Source organism: Lactuca saligna, chromosome 9 (genome assembly GCF_052625555.1).
Source record: "Lactuca saligna cultivar CGN05327 chromosome 9, ASM5262555v1, whole genome shotgun sequence".
Taxonomy (NCBI): domain Eukaryota; kingdom Viridiplantae; phylum Streptophyta; class Magnoliopsida; order Asterales; family Asteraceae; genus Lactuca; species Lactuca saligna.
Genome location: NC_136425.1, coordinates 42,851,871 through 42,874,470, shown reverse-complemented (window position 1 = coordinate 42,874,470; position 22,600 = coordinate 42,851,871). Strand labels below are relative to the sequence as shown.

The 22,600-nt window shown below is 33.3% G+C and overlaps 1 protein-coding gene and 1 non-coding gene across 3 annotated transcripts; both read left to right on the top strand.

The window, feature by feature from the left end:
• The first annotated feature begins 603 nt into the window (after positions 1-603).
• On the top strand, positions 604-8,183 carry LOC145014079 (ubiquitin C-terminal hydrolase 13-like). 2 transcript variants are annotated; one of them, XM_078972449.1, is made up of 29 exons: positions 604-836; positions 1,195-1,264; positions 1,420-1,567; positions 1,661-1,818; positions 1,919-2,184; positions 2,315-2,533; positions 2,616-2,840; positions 2,934-3,032; positions 3,254-3,363; positions 3,451-3,525; positions 3,614-3,839; positions 3,929-4,129; positions 4,290-4,412; positions 4,504-4,581; positions 4,696-4,784; positions 5,181-5,289; positions 5,369-5,437; positions 5,520-5,627; positions 5,724-5,779; positions 5,864-6,041; positions 6,120-6,221; positions 6,330-6,401; positions 6,503-6,568; positions 6,677-6,742; positions 7,016-7,099; positions 7,187-7,303; positions 7,376-7,450; positions 7,547-7,633; positions 7,734-8,183. In XM_078972449.1, the coding sequence occupies exons 1-29, from the start codon at positions 807-809 to the stop codon at positions 7,773-7,775; spliced, it is 3,348 nt and encodes a 1,115-aa protein (XP_078828575.1). In that variant the 5' UTR covers positions 604-806; the 3' UTR covers positions 7,776-8,183. The 2 variants fall into 2 exon arrangements, with proteins under 2 accessions (XP_078828575.1, XP_078828574.1); XM_078972448.1 differs by having other exon boundaries at positions 605-836; positions 7,016-7,102.
• A 5,828-nt stretch (positions 8,184-14,011) lies between these two features.
• Positions 14,012-14,118, top strand: LOC145018864 (small nucleolar RNA R71). Its single transcript, XR_013667225.1, has one exon. It is a non-coding gene; the product is annotated as a small nucleolar RNA R71 (small nucleolar RNA).
• The last annotated feature ends 8,482 nt before the right edge of the window (positions 14,119-22,600 follow it).

Sequence of the window (22,600 nt, the reverse complement as noted above, 5' to 3'; positions counted from 1 at the left end):
CTTGCTAGTTAAACGTGTGGTTATGAAGTATATTATGGTGACCATGTGGTGACTGCTTTGGAGATACAGTAATGACGTTCCTTTTGGTGGCCATAATTTCAGAAGGAATTTGTTGATTGATAGATTGATCGACTATTCCTACAACTGAATTGTGAATAAGAATATGATATTTGATGTTACTTCGGTATCTTGACGTTTAAACCTTATATTGGCTTAAATTTTGTAAATTTTTGTTAGTTTTACGCTAACCCTTATAATAAAAATCTTGTTAACAAAAGTGTTTGCAATATGTTATACGAGATCCGAATAAAGGTTGTGATGTGTTTCTTCGTCCTACAATTCCTTGTTTACCGAATGGATGATTGATCACACGATGAAGACATTTTTCTCTTCGAGTACCACAAGGTCGGGGAGGTCTTCCAGTACCTCCCCTCATTCCCTTCTCGTATCGATACTGTCCACACTTAGTACCCAACGGATCTAACCTTGAATCCCATAGAGAGGTGTAGTTTGCCCTTTGGATGAGAGAAATCGACTACCATAAGGACCAACTAAACGAGGGCTATATTGCCATTTCGCCAAATACGTCCACCGAGACATGGCCACCCCACTATTTCGTCAAACAAACGTTCTCTGAACTTTCTCGGCTGCTCCCTCTTTTACATCTCCCAAAATACCCAAACTACCCTCAACCCCACCTAAACCAGCCTCCCCTTTTCCCTTTCTCGATCGAACTTCACGTTTTCTGACCCCCTCCACGTCTCTCCGCCGATTTGCCGATCGAATTCCGCCACCAATCGCCGTCGATGACTCTCATGACTCCGCCTCCCATTGATGTAACAACAACGATGTTTATATTTCTTATGCAAATATCTACACACACATACCCACTGATTTACAGTCATTCACGAACATGCACACGCAACACATAACTCTATAGGCGTATGCCTGTATCTCAATTTGCTGTTTTAAGTTGCTTAATTCACTTTCTTGATCGGTTTATCGAGTTTCGATCTCTTAAATAATCGTTTCTGAATGTGAAATATGATCTAAAAGTGCTCATGTTTCGTGTCCTTCTTTTTACTATTTGTGGAAAATGCTCAATTTTTAGGGTTTTGAATTCCGAGGATCAGAAACTTCGGAATTAAATATTATCAGATCCAATTTGTTCATTTACGGAGTTCAATTTTGCAGCCGGAAGAGGAAGAGATGCTAGTCCCGCATTCTGAATTTGCTGCCACCGAAGGACCCCAACCAATGGAAGGTATTGCTGGCTGTCTTATTGGATTCCTTCTTTTCTTTTTGAATTTGCGAATATCCTGTTTATGCTTGTTCAGATATATGTTATTCCATCAATGGTTTGCATTTGTACTCTCCTTTTTAAGCAAATTAACTTGTGTAGCATCCGCTTTTTGTCAGTTGCACCTGCAGAAGCTGCCAATACAGTTGATGCACCAGCAGTTGATGATCCACCATCTGCAAGGTTCACATGGACTATAGAGAACTTCTCAAGATTGACTGGCAAAAAGTTGTACTCTGAAGTTTTCTTTGTTGGAGGATATAAATGGTATATCTCTATTTTCTTAAAGAGTTTCAGTAATTTCAGACCAATACATGAAAGTGGCAATTGGTTCTTAATAAATTCTTTTCACCTGGTCAGGCGAGTGCTTATATTCCCAAAAGGAAACAACGTGGACCATTTGTCAATGTATCTTGATGTTGCTGATTCCACATCATTGCCATATGGTTGGAGTAGATATGCTCAGTTCAGCCTAGCTGTGGTTAATCAAATTCATAACAAATTCACCATGAGAAAAGGTAACCCTTTCATGGAAACATACGAGCTCCAATGATTCGATTAATAAAATGATTTTGGGATTGGTGATAGTTATGAGTTATGACTCTTTTGACCTTGCAGATACCCAACATCAGTTTAATGGACGTGAAAGTGATTGGGGTTTCACATCATTTATGCCACTTAGTGATCTATATGACCCCAGTAGAGGCTATATTCTGAATGACACATGCATAGTTGAAGCTGATGTGGCAGTTCGAAGGGTTGTTGATTATTGGTCACATGACTCAAAAAAGGAAACTGGTTATGTGGGGCTTAAGAATCAAGGTGCTACTTGCTACATGAATTCTCTCCTCCAGACATTGTACCATATCCCTTATTTCAGGAAGGTTTGTAACTAACTATACCCCATCAACCTCTGTTCTCTGATTCTATCAAAGATAGTATTCATAAGCTGCTACTAAATACTGATAACATGTTGAAGAAAGGACTTATATATATAATTATGTTTTGAAACAGGCTGTGTATCATATGCCAACAACTGAGAATGATATGCCATCAGGGAGCATACCCTTGGCTTTACAGAGTTTATTTTATAAGCTTCAGTACAGTGACACCAGTGTAGCAACAAAAGAGTTGACAAAATCTTTTGGATGGGATACATATGATTCTTTTATGCAGCATGATGTTCAAGAACTCAATAGGGTTCTTTGTGAGAAGCTTGAAGACAAAATGAAGGTATAGGGTTTTTCTTGTCATCTTTAGTTTTTTTTTTACTATCTGATCATACCTGATTATGTGGTTTTATTTTATTATGAAGGGAACTGTTGTGGAGGGTACAATTCAACAACTATTTGAAGGACACCATATGAACTATATCGAATGCATAAATGTGGACTACAAATCAACAAGGAAGGAATCTTTTTATGACCTACAACTTGATGTGAAAGGGTGTCGCGATGTTTATGCCTCTTTTGATAAGTATGTAGAAGTGGAACGACTTGAAGGTGATAATAAGTATCATGCTGAACAACATGGGCTACAGGTTGGAATTGGATGAATATCTCCTAAATCTTTGTTTATATGTTATGTTTTAGCATTTTGTTTATTTGTTTATCTTTTGGCATTTTGTTTACAGGATGCTAAGAAGGGCGTTCTGTTCATAGATTTCCCCCCTGTTCTTCAGCTCCAACTAAAACGTTTCGAATATGATTTCATGCGAGATACAATGGTGAAGGTCAGTTACATTTTATTTTCACAATAGCTACTTAATCCTGCATTATTTCCACTCTAACTTTATAAAACTAAACAACCCTATAACTTTCATATGCTTCTTATATATGGCTGAAGAAGCATCAGTCACACTATTTCTGCCATATGCAAATCACACAAGTCAATTTCATGCTTTTTGCACTAAAAATAGTAATCATCTCCTTGTGAATTCATCCAAATTTACAGATAAATGATCGTTATGAATTTCCTTTGCAACTTGATCTGGATAGAGAAAATGGAAAGTATTTATCACCCCAGGCAGATAGAAGTGTCCGTAATCTCTACACTCTTCACAGGTATTTTTCTTTTTTTCTTTTATTAAATTTAACTTTCACATATTAAATTTTCCCACAACTTTTTTACTTATTTTTCTTCGTTGTCAGTGTATTGGTTCACAGTGGTGGGGTCCATGGTGGACATTATTATGCTTATATCCGGCCAACCCTATCCGATCAATGGTATGAAAATATTCAGAATAAAGTTTTAAAGTTATTTGTTAACTGCTTTAATACACATATTTAAAATTCTTTATCATGTATTTTATAGGCTTAAGTTTGATGATGAACGTGTGACAAAAGAAGACATGAAAAGAGCATTAGATGAACAATACGGGGGAGAGGAAGAGTTGCCTCAAGCAAACCCTGGGTTCAATAACTCTCCATTTAAATTTACAAAATATTCAAATGCATACATGCTTGTGTACATACGTGAAAGTGACAAGGAGAAAATAATATGTAATGTGGATGAAAAGGATGTAGCAGAGCACCTGAGGGTAAGATTGTCATTTTGTGTACATATTGTTATCGTACCCATGAAACTGTACTGATTACTGAGTATGAGATTCCTTAAATAAATTTTCAGATTAGATTGAAGAAAGAACAAGAAGAAAAGGAGCAAAAAAAGAAAGAGAAAGCAGAGGCACATTTGTATACTGTTATAAAGGTTGCTCGTGATGAAAACCTCCATGAACAAATAGGGAAAAATATATTTTTTGATCTTGTGGATCATGAGAAAGTTCGTAGTTTTCGTATCCAGAAGCAAATCTCTTTTGCCCTTTTCAAGGTACTAATACTATTACTCACTGAATAAGTAAATTGTTTGTTTCTATTTTCCCTCCCTCATTAAGTTATGTATGGGTAAAGTGGTTGAATGGGTATTTCTTTCGTATCTATACCGAATAAATTGTGAACGAGACTAAATGACCATTTTACCCTTCTTGCAGGAGGAAGTAGCAAAAGAATTGGGTATACCAGTGCAATGTCAACGTTTTTGGCTTTGGGCAAAACGCCAAAATCATACCTACCGCCCAAATCGTCCTTTGACTCCTCTAGAAGAAGCTCAATCTGTATGTGCTTTTGATATAAGTCATAAAAATGTCCAAAAGTAAGGGCAAAATTGTCATTAACATGTCGAATTGAATCCAATATTGTTGTTAGGTTGGACATTTGAGAGAGGTATCAAACAAGGCTAACAATGCTGAGCTTAAGTTGTTCCTGGAGGTCGAACTTGGACAGGTAAACATTTCATTTATACTTTTCTTATTCGATTATTATTTCTTAATATTTGTATAATACTCAACTCAATATTATATTGTTAATTCTAATATTCACTCATTAATATATATATAGGATCTACGCCCAGTTCCCCCACCTGCAAAAACTAAGGAAGAAATTTTACTTTTCTTCAAACTCTATGACCCTTTAAAAGAAGAGCTTCGGTATGCACTCTCTCTCTCTCTCTCTATATATATATATATATATATACACTATTAAGTCTTGTATGTGTAAATTGTAAAGTGGCTGAGTGGGTAATGATGTCAGTTTGGGTAAAGTGTTGTGTACATAGTGTCTGTTTCTTTTCTAGACTGAATAAACCGTCTGGATGAGACTAAATGACCATTGTACCCTTACATTCAAAAAAACAAATTTCATTTACGTGAGAGAAGTTGGAGGAAAAAAGAAGGGTTAATGTCTTAAAATATTAAGCCAGGTTTTTTGGCTTAACCCATAGATCAAGTAAAAAAGAAAGACATATATAGCTATCCATATTAAGTGCTTAACTCAATAAGTCAAAAAGAAACAACCCCTCAAATCTGGTTTAATGTGTTATCCAGGTATGTTGGAAGGCTGTTTGTGAAGAGTAGTGGAAAGCCAATAGAGATGCTGGGAAAGCTGAATGAGCTGGCAGGCTTTGCTCCTGATGAAGAAATAGAACTGTTTGAGGTCAGCCTTTCATTCAGTCCATTCTACTTTTTTGTAATGCTATATATATATTGTTTCCTAAATTACCCTCGTCATTCAGGAAATCAAATTCGAACCCAATGTCATGTGTGAACACATTGATAAGAAGCTAACATTTCGAGCTAGTCAGGTAAATCTCCAAGTTTTTTCTTTTTCATATATTTATGACAGTTTCTTGATTTAATTTAATCAATACATTTTTGGTTTTATAGCTTGAAGATGGGGACATTATCTGCTTCCAGAAACCTCTCAAGGACGGAACCGTAAAAAACCGCTATCAAGATGTTCCATCTTTTCTGGAATACGTTCATAATCGCCAGGTATACTGTGAAACTTAACTTTATATTTTTCCACTTTTGCCCTTTCTATGTTTATCCATACATATAATAAGTATATAACATATTCTGTGTATGTAGGTTGTACGCTTTCGTTCGCTGGAGAAACCAAAAGAGGATGAGTTCTCATTGGAACTGTTAAGTTTCCTAAGAATAAGATCTTAATTTCACGGAAATGTTTTTTTCTGTTTTTTTAATGTTGTTGACTTTGATTTGAGCAGGTCAAAACTTAACAATTATGATGATGTTGTTGAAAAAGTTGCTGGGCATTTGAAGTTAGATGATCCATCTAAAATCAGACTTACATCTCACAACTGTTATTCCCAACAACCCAAACCTCAGCCAATCAAGTATCGAGGAGTTGAACACCTCTCAGACATGCTTGCTCACTACAATCAGGTAACTAAAATTTATTAAATAATTTGATTTCAATTTGCTCAATAATTTATATTATTATGTTTTTGTTGTGCTGCATAGACTTCGGATATTTTGTATTATGAAGTACTGGATATTCCTCTCCCTGAACTACAAGGCCTGAAAACCCTAAAAGTTGCTTTTCATCATGCAACAAAAGATGAAGTAAGTGGTGTTGATTTTGGTCTATGTTTGTTTGACTTTCTGATTTTGGTCTTGATAATTGATATATAATAATAATAATAATAATATTTTGTTTGTGACAATTACTAGGTGGTCATACATACCATCAGACTGCCTAAACAAAGCACTGTGGGGGATGTGATTAATGACCTTAAAACCAAGGTAGTGACTAAAGTAGCAAATTCAATTCATATTATTATTATTATTATTATTATTATCCCTTATATCTTGTATAGTTGACTGGTGAATGTATGTTGAAACAGGTTGACCTGTCTCATCCAGATGCAGAGCTTCGTTTGCTTGAGGTTTTTTACCACAAGATTTACAAGGTATTGGTTTTGGACATGTATGATGTGGATTTGCTATTTTGAATTTGTATAATGGGTATAACAGTCTTTTTACTTTACTTCCATCAATTTATATTTATATGCATGCAGATTTTCCCCCTGAATGAAAAAATCGAGAACATTAACGATCAATACTGGACGTTACGTGCTGAGGAGGTATCCTCAAACTTTACGCTTACAGTCCTTGTTTCTTGTCTTTTTGAGTAAATTACATTTTTGGCCCCCGAGTATAGTTGATTTTTCAAATTTTGATGTTTTTGGTTCTTGTTCCAAACAAAATGATAATACATTTAGGACTAAAAATGCAAAAGTTTAGTTGTATCATCAGGGAGCGTAACTAGTCAACTTACTTGGAACAGGGACCAATAATGTAATTTAGTGTATTTCCCTTATTTAATTAAGGTTTTTGAGGCTACTTTTTAATTACAGATTCCAGAAGAGGAAAAAGAGTTGGGTCCTCAGGATCGTTTAATTCATGTTTATCATTTTATGAAAGATGCTTCTCAGAACCAGGTGGTAAGTATTTTTTTTTTTTTGTTGCTATGCTATGCTCTTAATAATTAATAAATAATAATTAATTTTGGTATGAACGTTGTACAGCAAGTTCAGAACTTTGGGGAGCCATTTTTTCTTGTAATCCGAGAGGGTGAGACATTAGCTGAAGTTAAAGTACGTATTCAGAAGAAACTACAAGTTCCAGATGAGGAGTTCTCTAAGGTATTATTTATTTATTTATTTATTTTGTTATTTTGGTTTCTGTCTTGTTTAAACCCTAATGTAATTTATCAGTGGAAGTTTGCATTTCTGTCTTTGGGTCGTCCTACATACCTTCTGGATTCTGATGTTGTCTCAAGCCGCTTTCAGGTTACTACTTTTTTTTTTAGAAAATGTTTAAAAAAATATGTGAGAATATGAAATAATGGCAAACTTGTAAATTTGAATGGGTGGTTTTGGTTTCAGAGAAGAGATGTTCATAGTGCTTGGGAACAATACTTGGGATTGGAGCACTCTGACAATGCATCCAAAAGGTCATATGCTGCAAATCAGGTACAACCAATAATAAATTTCTATTTCAAACTCTTTATCATTAAAAAAAAAACTACATTGTTGCTATTTATCTCAATACTTTGGTTCATTTATTATGCAGAATCGACACACATTTGAGAAGCCAGTTAGAATCTACAACTAGCATAGCTGAAAAGTGTGCCAAGTTGTAGTAAACCTTTTGGAGGGGAGAAAAAAAAAACATGTTAAAAGAGAACACAAAATATGATTGAGTCATGTCCCTTATTGATATCGTAAATGTGCATCTTTTTTTCTTTTTTTGTTGAAAAGGTTTGTTGTTTCTGTTTCTTAATTTGTGTAGCATCCCTGTATGTGGGCTATGGGGTGATGTAGTTTTTACTTTACCATTACTTGTAGTAGCTGATGATGTCTCTCATTCTCCATTATTGTACCTTAGAAGAATATGCATAAGATTTTGGATTTGGGATGTATAGAGGTATAGATGTGTCGTCTCATGTTGTCATGTGTCATGTGTCATGTCATCTCATGTGTGTCTTATTCAACTTAAACTTTTAAAACTTGTTTTCTTTTATTTTCTTTTTTAATATTTTTTTTTTCATAGATCATTGTATTGTTTTTGTTGTCATTTCATTTCATCCAGTATATTATTGTTTTGCTTGTTAGCTATATCATATCCCATTTTCGTATGGTTATATGATAAATATTAAAACATACGAACCGATGACACAATGTAGGAACAAAATATCAACGCTACATAAATAATCATAGGTGTCATAATTTTTCACCCCATAGTAAGATAAAAAAAAATTAGTAATTACGATTTCATTTTAAATGACAAATTAGTTTGGATTACATTTTAATCGTAACGTCTATTAGTGCTTTTTTTTTTCTACATTACAAATCAAAATATTATTTGAAAATTTTTCAGTCATTTTATTATGCAAGTTGATCTTCAAAGTTTTAATGAATAATAACATCTTTTAAGTGTTGCTGACCAAAGCCATGCACCCTTCAAAACCATTTTGGCAAATATCTGAAATTAGTGAACAATTCCAATAATTTTTTACTTCACATTCCAAGCGTATCAACATATCTTAAAACTTGGATACTTCGTTAGAATCCCCGACTAATATAGCAAACACAAACTTACAAATTTCATCATACATGGACTTAATTATCTTTTTTGAAAAGCATTCACAATCTTTTTGAATATCTGGAGACATCAATTTATTATTTCTGGAAGTCTTTTCTAAAGTAACATTTTTATTATTTGTCAATAAAAATTTACAGTACCAATTTTAGCATGTAATCGAAATGCATAATTAAACAATAAGGTTTGTTCTTTTTATAATATACTATAACCAATCAAATTCATCAACCACTTCAACAAAATTATTTGTTACACTTAGTTAAGATGTCAATCTAACCCAATAAAATCATTAAAATACATGTATTTGTAAAATCCATTTTATTTCATCAATCATATATCCCCAAACATAGGAGAAACACATACCAAGCCTTGATATCTCGCAATGGCTTTTATTATCAAGCAACACTTTGTTTTATGACAATTTCATTAAATCATTGTACATATTATTCATAAATAACGTTTACTTGATGACATACACACATACTAGTGTATTTTATTTATTTATTTATTTTATGTTTCTAACAAAAGAAATAAAAATCTAAAACTTTTTTGTGTACCGACAAATTTACTTCATAAAATGCAATTTTTATTTCATATACTACGAAAATCTTTTTTTTTTGAAGTTTTTAGCTGTGGAGGTTTTCAGAAACTGTTTTTCCAACAAAAATAGATTTTGTAGTGTGAAAATGGAATTTTTGATTAAAAGAAATTTCGAAGAAAGAATGATACTTCATATCATGTCATACTTTACTATAAAAGAGATATTTTTATTTGTTTTGTATTCATTTGAAACTTTCAATCTCTTCAACTTTCAATCTAATTATTTAATTTAGTAATTTAAATATGTTATTAATGTGAAATTTATAATCATATTAATGGTAGATTCTTTAAATTACCAATATAATAATCTTAAATGTTAATTTAGATATCATGTTAAATCCAAAATATAAATCAGAATATCAAATAAAATTTAAAAATTACTCAATTTTTTTTTAAAAGTAGTTTAAAAGGTTTAAATGTTTTAAATATAAAACATAAATTGACTGTACTATAAATATATTTATACTTTACAGTATTATTTTGAAACCCTTAAATTCTTTAACTTTTAACCTAATAAGTTAAATTAGTAATTTAAATTTATTATTAAATGTGACATCTTTAATCATATTAACTATAGATTCTTTGAATTATCAATATAATATACTTAAAATATTAATTTAAATATCATGTTAAATCTAAAATATAAATCAAAATTTCAAATAAACTTAAAAAATATTTGAAACCTATTTTCTTAAAATAGTTTAAAAGGTTTACATGTTTTAAATAGTAAGCTAAATTTGACATGTCAAATTAACTAAAACTATAAATTACATTACATTATCTTACAAACAATGATTTAATACTTTAAATAAATAATTGGAGTGATCGAAATTAAAAAAGATGAAATAGGTAATTTATAAATCAATTAATCATAATACAAGTGTAACACTAAATCGAGAAGCATATTTAATTTTCTTTGCACAATAGTTGCGATTATAGTTTAAAATAATTACAATTTTATGTATCAAATTAGTGTAAAAACTTATTATTTTGTAGTTAATATCAATTACATAGTTATTTTCAAGGTATATTGTTAAATTTTAACCACATAATTTTATTTTATACAACGAACGATATTCAACTACTTTAAATGTAAAAATAAGGAAAAACAAGAAAGGATCCTTCCTTAAAGGCGTCATATCCCATCAAAGAGTGATTCACAAATGCAGAGTTGTTAAATCAGTGGGTACTTAAGAAAATCCAAAAGATAACAATTTTATAAAATATTTTATCCAAAAATGATTAGTTTTGTCTAATCTTTTAGATAACTATTTTATAAAATATTTTATCCAAAAATGATTAGTTTTGTCTAATCTTTTCCACGTATCTATTCTAATAAATGGAGTTTTTTTTTTTTTTTTTTTTTTTTTCATTTACATGTCACATTCTCATTCAATTTTGCCAAATATCATTTTGTGGTTATTTTGAATTATTTTTTCCATATGTCATTTCATGAGTTTTTTCTATTTTAATAAATTCTACGTAATACTTTAATGTAATAATTACAATAAATATAGTAATAAATAAATATGAATTTTATTAATAGATTTACTTTATTTCAAAATTTCCAAATTAAAGTTCATTACTTTATTTTGTTTATTTATTTAAATTTAAAAGATAAAAAAAATCAATTTTAATAATTCATTATTTTTCTTATTTTTTTTATAAATTCAAAGTTCTTAAATATTTAGATATTTATATTTAATTTTATTAATTAACCCATATAATATATGAATCTTATACCTAATATACATATATTTTAAGGGAAATTAAAAACTCTAACAACCTTTTAATATGTATTTGAAGATAATAATTATTTTTTTAAACAAAAATAACCACTTTGGTGGGAATGGATTCTCCGGACCAAGATAAACATTTTTTAATCGATTTCGGAATGATAATCCGGATTTCAAACTAAAATACTGGATTTCATAAGGAAAAAAACTCTGAAATTTTAAGAATAAGTCTGAAAAACAATTCCAGAATTTCAATAAAAAATATTTTTTGCTTAATTCAACAAAAAAAAAAAAAACAAACAAACATAGTTATATAAACTATATACAATATTGGTGCATAAAATTAAACATTTTATTGAAAAACGATAACATAAAACATTACGAAATGTAGCATTTGAAATCTAAAATAAATAACAAAAAAACCTCTTTGAAAAATTAAAAAGAATATCCGGTATATAAACAGTACTCCAGAAGGAGAGTATTCCAGAAAAAATATTTATTTTTCAAACAGTGAAAAAAACAATTAAAAAAAAAAACTCATTAATAGTGGTTAAACTCCCCGGTTTCCTAATATTTAAGCCCCCGTAAATTGATACGTAAAAAAAAGGCTATTATGTTATTATTTTAATCATATAAACTTTTAATTATAGTAAAATCTTAATTATTTATAAAATTAAAAGAAGACGGTAAAGTGTTGATAGACCAACTAAATCTAACTCGTATCTAAACTTATTTAACTCGAATTTATTGTGACTTGTTATCGACGAATTCTCAAATATACGTGCAGTGCAGGTTGACTGAAACCAATTTGATGGTCTGGGCAAAATAAAAAAAAAACATTTTTTTGTCATTACCTGTGACGACTTAATACTAAAAGTTTTTTTTTAAAATAATATAAATAGATATAGAAAAATAGATCTCGAAAATTTGGATGTCTTAGGTCATCGTCCATGCTGCCCTACCCATTAATACGACATGTATACTTGAAAAATATTGATTTAGTGCATCGATAATAAAAGACATTATAACAATTTTTAGTGAAAAAGCTTATTGTATCTCTTATAACAGGTGAATTTTTTCATTTTGTTTTCTATCAAATGATATTCTATGGTTTTAATTGGTTAAATTTTTTTTGGATCTCACATAAAAATTAAAAAAGATTCTTGGTTAGAACTTGTTAATTTAACAGGCTTACTCAAAAGGTTTGGAACTAAAAAACTTCTCACTATAGGTTTTCATTTTTCAATAGTTTTTTTGTTTGAAAAAACTCTTGAAAAACCTCATGGTTATTGTTCATAAAAATTTCAATCATAAATATTATTTTGATGATTCGTCAAGATATTGATTTACAAGAACCTCAATTGTTCATATAAAATTCAATCATAAATACTTTTCGATCGTTATTTGTTATCTACCGATGACCATATTTATCTTCTAAAAAATAATTATTTGACAATTAATATTATTATATTCGCGTTTTTGAAGTTTACTCTCATAGCAAAACAAACAATGTTTTTTTTTTTTTTTTTTTTTTTTTTTTTTTTTTCATACATCCTCTCGATCAATTTGGCCATCTACTCATCTTCTTGTTGCGAATAATTGAATTAAAAAAAAATAAATATGAAATCCTTAAATTTACGACAATTCTAAGACTATACGAAATTTGGTCCCATAAAAATGTTTCTAAAGAAATATTTTTCATGAAGTTATAAAATTTTGAGATGTTATAACTGATACAAAACATAAACATAAAAGTGCCTTATAGTATCTTAGACTAAGAGTCCAAATCTTCTTGAATATCTCATCATGCATGTAACTTTATACCGCTGTCTGTAATATAAAGAAACTGAGTGTGTCAGATTGATAAACCTGATGAGATACATAAGATTTTCAACCCTTAATAATATAGTTAATTTGTTTATTCATATATTTCATATCAAACAATTAACCCGATTACTCATCCTCATTTTCTTATTTATTCTTCCATAAGGGGTTATCCTAAGGGTCATTGTCTGCATCACATTTCCTTATATGTTTATTTCTAAAGGCATTTCCTAAGGATCATCGCCTACATCGCATAAATAGTACTGTTTCGGGGATTCCTTCCCCACTACATGTCTAATAAGGACTTAATCGCAACACCTTTAGTTTGTTGTAGCAAATAAACTTTGACTCATATAATTATATCTTTTACTCACCAAATCGTACATGGCACTACGTTTTCTGACATCGCGTTACTAATGCGTTTTTGGAGATCCCGGTAAATAGAAGCTTTCGGTTTCGAAGCCTTGTCCGTGCATTTTCATGGTTTTCGCTTAGAACCTCTGTAAGTTAAGCTACACTCTTTTGTTTTCAGTGTAACGTATATTTTTAGTCATTAGTCGTTATTATGAGCCTATAAAGATCGATCTAGAAGGAATACTAGTTTATTTGCTACAACAAACTAAAGGTGTGTATTTTCTAATATCCCTTTCTTAATTTCGAAAATAGCAATGTACTTTTAGGGTTCTTAATATTTAATTGTTTGTTGCAAATTATAGTGAGAACAAAGAGCCTTTAGATTGCATGTGAACTTAGGGTTTAAGTTTTTTAGCCAAAATAAGATTTTGTAACCTATAAAACCCATCAATTTGAATGGCGTGAATTTCTTGATTTAACTTATTTATGCTAATGTATCATATCATGTTTGACATTAATAGTCTCTAATCCCTCTAATGCTCCTCTACTGGGTGTCTTCCCTTGTGTGATATCATCTCTTGGGTTATGGTACTCTCGAGAGTTATTTGCAAATTCTTCGATAAGAGCTTTATTGGTTGCGTGATTCTTCTTAGTGAGTGGCCCTTAGAGTCTAGGAGTTGCTTTGTGCAAGCATTTATTCCATTATAAAAAGTAGAGATCTCTTGTTTCACATTGAGGTCATGTTGAGGGAAATTCCTTAGCTTCTCTTTGTAACGATCCCATGCCTCATATAATTAGTCCCCATCAAGTAGTTGAAAATTTTGAATGTTCTTCTTTAGCTTGGAAATCATTGATGGCAGGATAAGATGTTCGATGAATTGACTCCTCAGCTGATCCTATATCGTAATCGCGCCTGTTAGTAGTGAATTTAACCAAGTTCTGGCCTTATACTTGAACATGATCGAGAACACTCTTAGCATGATTGCATCCTTGCTAAACCCAACGATGTGAAAGTAACTGAAAATCTATTCAACCGTATCTATGTGTTGATAAGCATCCTCACAGTCTTTACCACATAATGGAGTGTTTTGGAGTAGGTTGAGAAATTGTATTTCAAGCTCAAAATTCGTTACATCCAAGATTACTGGTCACACGAGACCAATGTGAAGGAAACCCATAAGGACAATGCTACTATCAAATCAAGTACATACCAGTTATAGTTATGAGCTTAGACACCTAATCTGACAGTCTCATACTTGGATAAGTCTAATAACTATAATTGCAAGTATGGCTTCAAAATCTGACTAGCAATCGTAGCTCTCAAAAGCCGTTGCCGAACTTTGAGCTAGTCAGTCGCATGTTCTTAGATAAGGGATCATATAATCCTCCATTCTACAAGATATCATGTAGAAAAATACATGGAATAGAATCATTCTCATTGTCCAGTAGTTTGTTTCCCGATTTCTGATTTGTATGACAAGGAACTTAATTGAAAACATGAGCTCAGTCCTGACCGGCCCTGGCACATAAGTTAACACAAAATCATCGAGGTGCCCAATATATCGATTTTACCCCTTGGGGAAAAAGGAACAGGTAATTTTGAATTATATGCTTGTACTATTTAATCATCAAATCATACACAACAACACGTTTTATAACATCAAGTTACTGATGCATTTACGCATTATCAATGCACAACCAACTCGTAAACAACAACTCATATATCTTGGTTTAAAGATTATACAATATTATCGTCTCACAATTACTCGTGATAAATTCCATGAAGTAATTCAAATGAGCGTGGGTTTAATCCAATACTCAAATCCTATTTTAGAAGTGCTCATTAATGTTGCAACAAACATTTGCTATGTCTAAGCACTTAGACAATCTACAAGCCAATTCATGACAATCTTCATTAATTACTTACTCCCAAAGTATGATCGATTGTGGATGTTTTGAATAATCCAATTATTCAGGAAGTAAAACATGCAAAAGTGAAGCACAAAATAAACAATTGACAAAAGACATTAAACAATTACTTATAAATAAATCCCCATTAGTTAATCATCAAATGTCAATTACATATATATTGTTACAAGTTTCTGAAATATCTATCTAATAACTAAAACTAATATCATCCTTCAGACTAATGTTCCTCACATGCTGAATGTGCTTAATCCTACTCAGACCCTTTGTGAGGGGATCTGCAAGATTGTCTTCTGACGATACCCTCTTGACCACGAGGAGTCCTTCTACACGATGTCTGATCAAATGATATCTTTTGTCAATATGTCTGGATCTGCCATGATGCCTTGGTTCCTTTGTTAAGACAACCGCTCCTTCATTATCCCAGAAAATTTCCGTAGGCTCCTTTATGACTGGCACAACTCCAAGGTATCCAATGAAGTTCTTCAACCATATAGCCTCCTTTGATGCTTCGCTTGCAACTATGTACTCTGATTCGCACGTTGAATCAGCCACGGTCTCTTGCTTTGAACTTTTCCAAGTCACAGCTCCTCCATTCAGGGTAAACACCCAGCCCGACTGAGAGCAGAAGTTATCTTTGTCGGTCTGAAATTTGGCATCACGATACCCTATGACTCTCAAGTCATCATTCCCACCAAGGACCCAATCCTTAGTTCGTCGCAGATACTTAAGAATGTTCTTAACTGCTATACAGTAAGCTCTACCCGGGTTCCCTTGATATCGACTTACCATGCTCAACACAAAAGCCAAATTAGGGTGAATACATGTCATAGCGTACATGATCGAGCCAACGGCGGAAGCATACGACACTCGACTCATTTGCTCTATCTCTACATCGGTACTCGGACTCTGAGTCTTACTCAGCTTGGTATTGCTTTGGATAGGTAACTCCCATTTCTTGGAATTCTCCATGCTAAAACGTTTTAGCACCTTGTCCAAGTAAGTACTTTGACCAAGTCCAATTAGTCTTTTACTCATATTCCTCAAAATCCAGATTCCCAAAATATAAGCAGCCTCTCCTAGATCCTTCATAGTGAAATACTTTCCAAGCCAGGACTTAACCTCCTGCAAGGTTGGAACGTCATTTCCTATGAGCAATATTTCATCGACATACAAAACTAAAAAGCTGACAATACTCCCACTAGCTTTGACATACACACATGACTCATCCTCACTCCTAGAGAAACCAAACTCTTTGACTTTCTCATCGAAGCAAAGATTCCATCTACGAGAAGCTTGCTTCAATCCAGAAATGGATTTCTCAAGCTTGCACACTCTATTGGGGTATTTAGCATCTACAAAACCATCAGGCTGAAAAATGTAAACATCTTCAGCCAGCTTCCCATTAAGGAAATCAATTTTGACATCCATTTTCCAGATTTCATAATCATGAAACGCAACGATGGCTAACATAACCCTAATAGACTTGATCTTGGCCACTGGTGAGAAGGACTCATCATAGTCAACCCTCAGGGTTTGAGTAAAGCCCTTCGCAACCAGTCGTGACTTGAATGTGTGCACCTTTCCATCCATATCGGTCTTCTTCTTGAAGATCCATTTGCACCCAACCGTCTTACGACTTGGTACATTGCCAATCAAGTTCCAAACTTGATTGTTATACATGGACTGGATCTCGCTGTCCATTGTCTCTTTCCATTTGGTAGACTCAGGGCCCTCCATGGCTTCCTTGTAGCTAGAAGGCTCATCCAAATTTACCAGTGTACTATCACTAATAAACGTATCATCATTTGTAGTAATATGAAAATCATAAAACTCCAGTGCCATTTTAACTCAAGTGGAACGTTGAAGGGGTAATGACTCGTCAATGTGTTCAATAGAAATCTCTTCCTCAGGTTGAGCGCTAGTGTTATAGGTTCCTTCATCGCTTGATTCTTGAATCTCTTCAAGATCAATTGTCCTCCCACTGTCTTCTTGGCATATGAGTTCCCTCTCGTGGAAAAATCCTCTCCTTGCTACGAAGACCACGTTATCACTAGGTCTGTAGAAAAGATATCCAAAGGATTTATGTGGGTACCCGATGAAAATATACCGCTCACATCGAGGTTCAAGCTTGTCGTGAGTCTCTCGTCTTACGAAATCTTTACAACCCCAAACCTTGATATGTCCCAATGAGGGAACCTTCCCTGTCCACATCTCGTGAGGTGTTTTGGCAACCTTCTTAGTTGGGACTAGATTAAGGATGTGGATGGCAGTCTCTAATCCATACCCCTAGAATTAGATTGGTAGAGAAGCTCGACTCATCATGGAACGAACCATGTCCAACAAGGTTCGATTGCGCCTCTCATCTACACCAATAGCTGTGGTGTTTTAGGTGGCATCAATTGTGAAACAATTCCACATTTCTTAAGATAGTCGTGGAACTCGATACTAAGATACTCACCACCCCTATCAGATCTGAGCATCTTGATATTCCTGCTCAATTGATTCTCTACTTCATGCTTAAACTCCTTGAACTTTTGAACGGTTTCAGACTTATGCTTGATTAAGTAGATATATCCATATCTGCTATAATCATAAGTAAAAGTCACATAGAAGCAATTTGCATCCCATGTGGTGGATCTGAAGGGCCCATACACGTCTGTGTGTATGAGATCCAAAAATCCCTCACCTCTTTCACAAGTAACAGTGAGAGGTGATTTAGTCATCTTCCTATGTAAACAAGACTCGCACGTGTCATCTGACCTTAGGTCAAATGACTCCAACACTCGATCCTTTTGGAATAATATGTAATACATTATTTCCTAAGTTATCTACAACCATCACAGTTTCACATACACCATTACAAGGCAATGCTTCAAAATAAAAAGTACCATTATAATAAGCATTGATAGAACCACTTTCATTATTAAATGACTATCTAAATCCTTGTTTGTACAAACCATGGAAAGAAATAATATTCCTCGTCATCTCTGAAGAGCAGCAACAATCATTCAAATCTAAACCTAACCCACTACTAAGCACTAAAGAGTAAACTTCGATCTTGGTAACATGAGACGACTTCCTATTGCCCACTATCAGGTTCATTTTCCCATGCTCCGCATCCCTACTTCTTCTTAGCCCCTACAAATCATAACAAATGTGGAAACCACATCCTGTATCAAGGACCCAAGAACTAGCATGTGATGAGTTTTTAGATAAAATTGTATAAATGCCTGCAAATGTGGGCTTTATCTTCCTATCCTTGAAGTCCTGCAAGTATTTCAGACAACGTCTCTTCTAATGCCCTTTATCATGGCAGTAGAAGCATATTGCTTCTTTTGGATTGGAGCAGGGAAGGGCATAACCGATTTTTACCTTTTGATCCACTAATAGAAGATCCATCATGAGACTTTCCCTTCTAGTTCTTCGAGGGAGATTTCCTCTTCTTCCCTTTTCCATGTCCAATAGCCAGGACAGGGGTAGCAGCAAGAATGGATTAAAAAACTTTGTCTGCATTCTTTGCAGGTGGGTTGTGATAGACTCTCCATCCTTCATCTTGGTTGTTATGAACGGGGTGACTGTTTCATACCTCTCTTGGCGTGCTCTTTGATGGTAATTTTCCATCAAGTCCTGGCACATCTCATAGGTCCAATGGTCCTTGTAGAACCACTGTAGCTTAGGATTCATAATGGCCACCATAATGCACGACACTTTGGTTGCTTCCTTGCATTTGGCCCTATACTCAGCCATTTCTTCGGGAGTAGCAGTGGCTTCATCTATCTCGACGAGTTCCTTATCGAGAATGTTTTGCTTATCCTCGTGACGAAGGGCCATTCGAATGTTTTGGATTCAATCATTTAAATTGCATCCATCAAAAGTGACCTTCCCATAAATGTTTACGAGCGAGCATGGGTTCAGGAGTTGTTGCTGGAGGAGTTTGAGCCGGTAGCGTTGTTTGGGCCATACATCTGAAAAAGAAGAAAGACAAGTTTTTTATTAGATAGAAAATCCTTAATATAACACCTAAATGAAATATTAAGGCTAGGACCCAACACAATAATTCACAATTCGGAAGAGGGATGCCGTGATCCAATTGTAAATTGTTAAAAGGTAGGTAAATGACGATTTACCAATTCCACCATGAAAAACGAAATTCAAATAAATTAGGTTTTATTAAATGAATTTCTTACATCTTTTAGATTCATTAAACTTTTCAATATCATGTTAATCTCCATTACTCCCTTCAAGTTTGTGACTAGGATACTGAGGATCACAAACAAGATGTGAATAACCTTGCAAATTAGCCTGGTACTCTCGATGTCATTTACCACCTAATCAATGTGCCAGTTAACCACACACGCTCCATTGACCAATGATAATTTACGAGCTACCCATTGCCACTCTTTTCTAGTCCAAGTTAGTGTGCGGGTTAACCACACACGCTCCACTAATGACTTGACAAAGTGCAATGTGTAATTTCATGGATTAGCATCAAATTCATATTTTTCTAAAGTAACCAAGATTGAGAATTTATAAAAACATTTAGTTACTTTTTATTTATCGTTATACTTATTAATGAGAGAATTAATGTCCTATCCTACCCGTTCGGCTAACGACTCTCCACCAATCAAGGAAGCGGTGGGTGAGAGTGGACACCCATTCAACCACCATTTTATAGGTAGTTTCCTTATACCCTCCTTATAGACCGACTTCGTGAATGAGGCCTACTAACGGTAAGATCGACTCATCTTATACATATATATATATAAATTAAACTTTTTATATTATAATAGTAAAAGAGTGTATTTTAAAACTTTTAAAATGCTATGGTTTCTAATCCAATTTAAAATTTTCAAAATTAAATACCTTTTAATTTAAAATATAAAATATTAAAAAGATTTGATTTAATAATTATCTAAAATTAAAACAATTAATTTAAATTATTAAATCTCATAGGACTATCTATTAAATTAAATATATAATTTAACCTAATCCCTTTATCCCCTAGATTTTGAAAAGTTAGGAATGGATATTACAAAATCACCAATTATCCATTTAAACAATTAAAATATAATACCTACCTAAAACCCTAGATTTTCGAAATCTAATCTTGGGGAAGGCATTTTTTTGAAAATTATAGGGTTAGCAAACCTAATAATCAAAAAATGGAGGCCAAAGGAAAGCGTTCAAAAACCCTAATCAAGTTTCGACCCTAGGGTTTTGAAACCCTAATTTCGAAAAATCCAAGCTCTAGGGTTTAAAAGCCATAAACTTTAATTTGTCAAGTTCAATCTATTGTATCAAATCTAATTGAAAATAAAACCAAAAGTTCTGATACCACTAATAGGTTTTATACAAACAATCCTAGATTGGATATATGTTTTCTCTATTAGACATACAAGCATTGAACATAAAAAGAAAACCCTAATATGAATCTAATAATTCAAAATGTACAAAGATTAGATCACATACCTTTGTTGATATATAGTAATAACAATCGATTCTTGAAGATCCTTTGTTCTTGAGAACAAGTACCACAAGTGTAGTACCTAATGGCTTACAAACACACTAGGGCAAGAGGATGAATACGAGAGAGAGGAGTGACTTGCTCAAAAATTCGTTTCTTCTAGGGTTTCCAAAGGGGTGGTCGAATTCAAGAGCCAAGGGGCTCTATTTATAGTTGAGGTTAGCTAGGGTTTTAAGGTGGAAACCTTAATTCCTTAGCTTAGGGCCTAAGCAACTCCATGGGCCCCTTCCTTAGAGCTTGGAAGAAAATATCTAGAACCTTCTAGGGATTTTAGGTCCTTCCTAATAAGGGTGATCCAATGGCCCAAAACCTCAAATATCAAATATTTACAAAATAGCCCCTGCACTTTCAGTCCGTTCCTTTAATTCCAAAATTAATTTCTGATTAAACACTTATTAACAATATGATTTCTAATTAATATATTATTCTTATAATTTATCAATGAATCATATTTATACATAAAATTTGTTATTCTAAATAATAAAAGCAACCTCACTCTCCAATAGTCATCACGTCTAGTTGCTAGTGTGAAGGCAACCTAAAAGGACTATGCTACTATCAAATCAAGTACATACCAATTATAGTTATGAGCATAGACACCTAATCCAACCCTATCTTCGATGAGGATCCCCCTATTATGTACTACTGAAACAAAACAAGAAAATATATGTAAAATAAACAAAAAATAAAATAAAACAAAAACTAAAAACCTTGTTACCGCAAAATGGAAACTGTATTTTCATAAAACAGAAATTAAACGACAGGAAAAATTACTTATATGGATTTAACCCCACAAAATGGATCGAATAACTAATGATATATAATTTTCACTAAAATTAAACGGTTCTCTGTCAATGATGCCAAAAAGTTGATGTGTTTATGTAACATCCCAAAAATATAATCCAAAATTTTCTTTTTAAAATCATTTAAGTAAACCATATTACATTAATCATCACAATGAAGATCATAATTCATGTATTTCAAATCATCATAATACAATATTGTATTAAAATAATATATCAAAATATCAGAGTAAATCAACCCAGGCTAAAAGTTGTGGTGTGTGCCATGGAGTCACCCCAAGGTCTTCCCTTTGTAACTGGAAGCATCTGAAACCAAAACTGAAAACTGTAAGCACGAAGCTTAATGAGTCTCCCCATACTACCACATACGATACACATATACACATAACAACATGCATTGGGCCTAGCCCGCTACATCGGCTCCACCCGACATCGGACGAATTCGACATCAGGCCCCGCCTGGCATCGAGCCCCGCTCGGTATACAAATCTGTTTCTAATAGACCCCGCCTGTCTTTAGGCCCCACCCTCTATATGCATACAAACAATAACATATAATCTTGCTAGTATATAACAATCAAACACAATACCATAACTGCTAGTCTCAAGGCCCCACCTATCTTGGGCCCCGTGCCTACTTTGCTAATAATAAGATATGGATTATGGAACCCCGTCCACACTCAGCTAGTGATGAGATACGGGCCTCTACCCACACTCACCTCCCTACCATGAACATACAAGTATCACAAAGTCAACTAGTATAACTAATCATGCATTCCTTCCTCGGGTACCACCCGACATCGAACCGTAGTTCGGAAACATACATATAAACCTTTCTCGGGTGTGACAACTCGAAATTTCTTCCGTTAAAACCGTTCAAAATAAATCAATTCGGAATTTATTTTCTGCTCTTGTCAGCATTATCTTGGGTTTAATTAAATATTCTAAACTCAGTACAATCGAGGTTTGGGTCCAAGAACACGTTTTTCCAAGTCAAGCATAGCATCCGGGCCAAACACCCCTTCGAGAGGAGTGTACGGCCGCAAACTTGAGTTTACGGCCGTACACC

Coding starts and splice junctions, on each gene's coding strand:
- LOC145014079 (XM_078972448.1), top strand. CDS start 807: ATGACTCTCATGACTCCGCCTCCCATTGAT. Junction 1,265..1,419: donor AGGACCCCAACCAATGGAAG/GTATTGCTGGCT, acceptor GCTTTTTGTCAG/TTGCACCTGCAGAAGCTGCC. Junction 7,634..7,733: donor GGTCATATGCTGCAAATCAG/GTACAACCAATA, acceptor TTTATTATGCAG/AATCGACACACATTTGAGAA.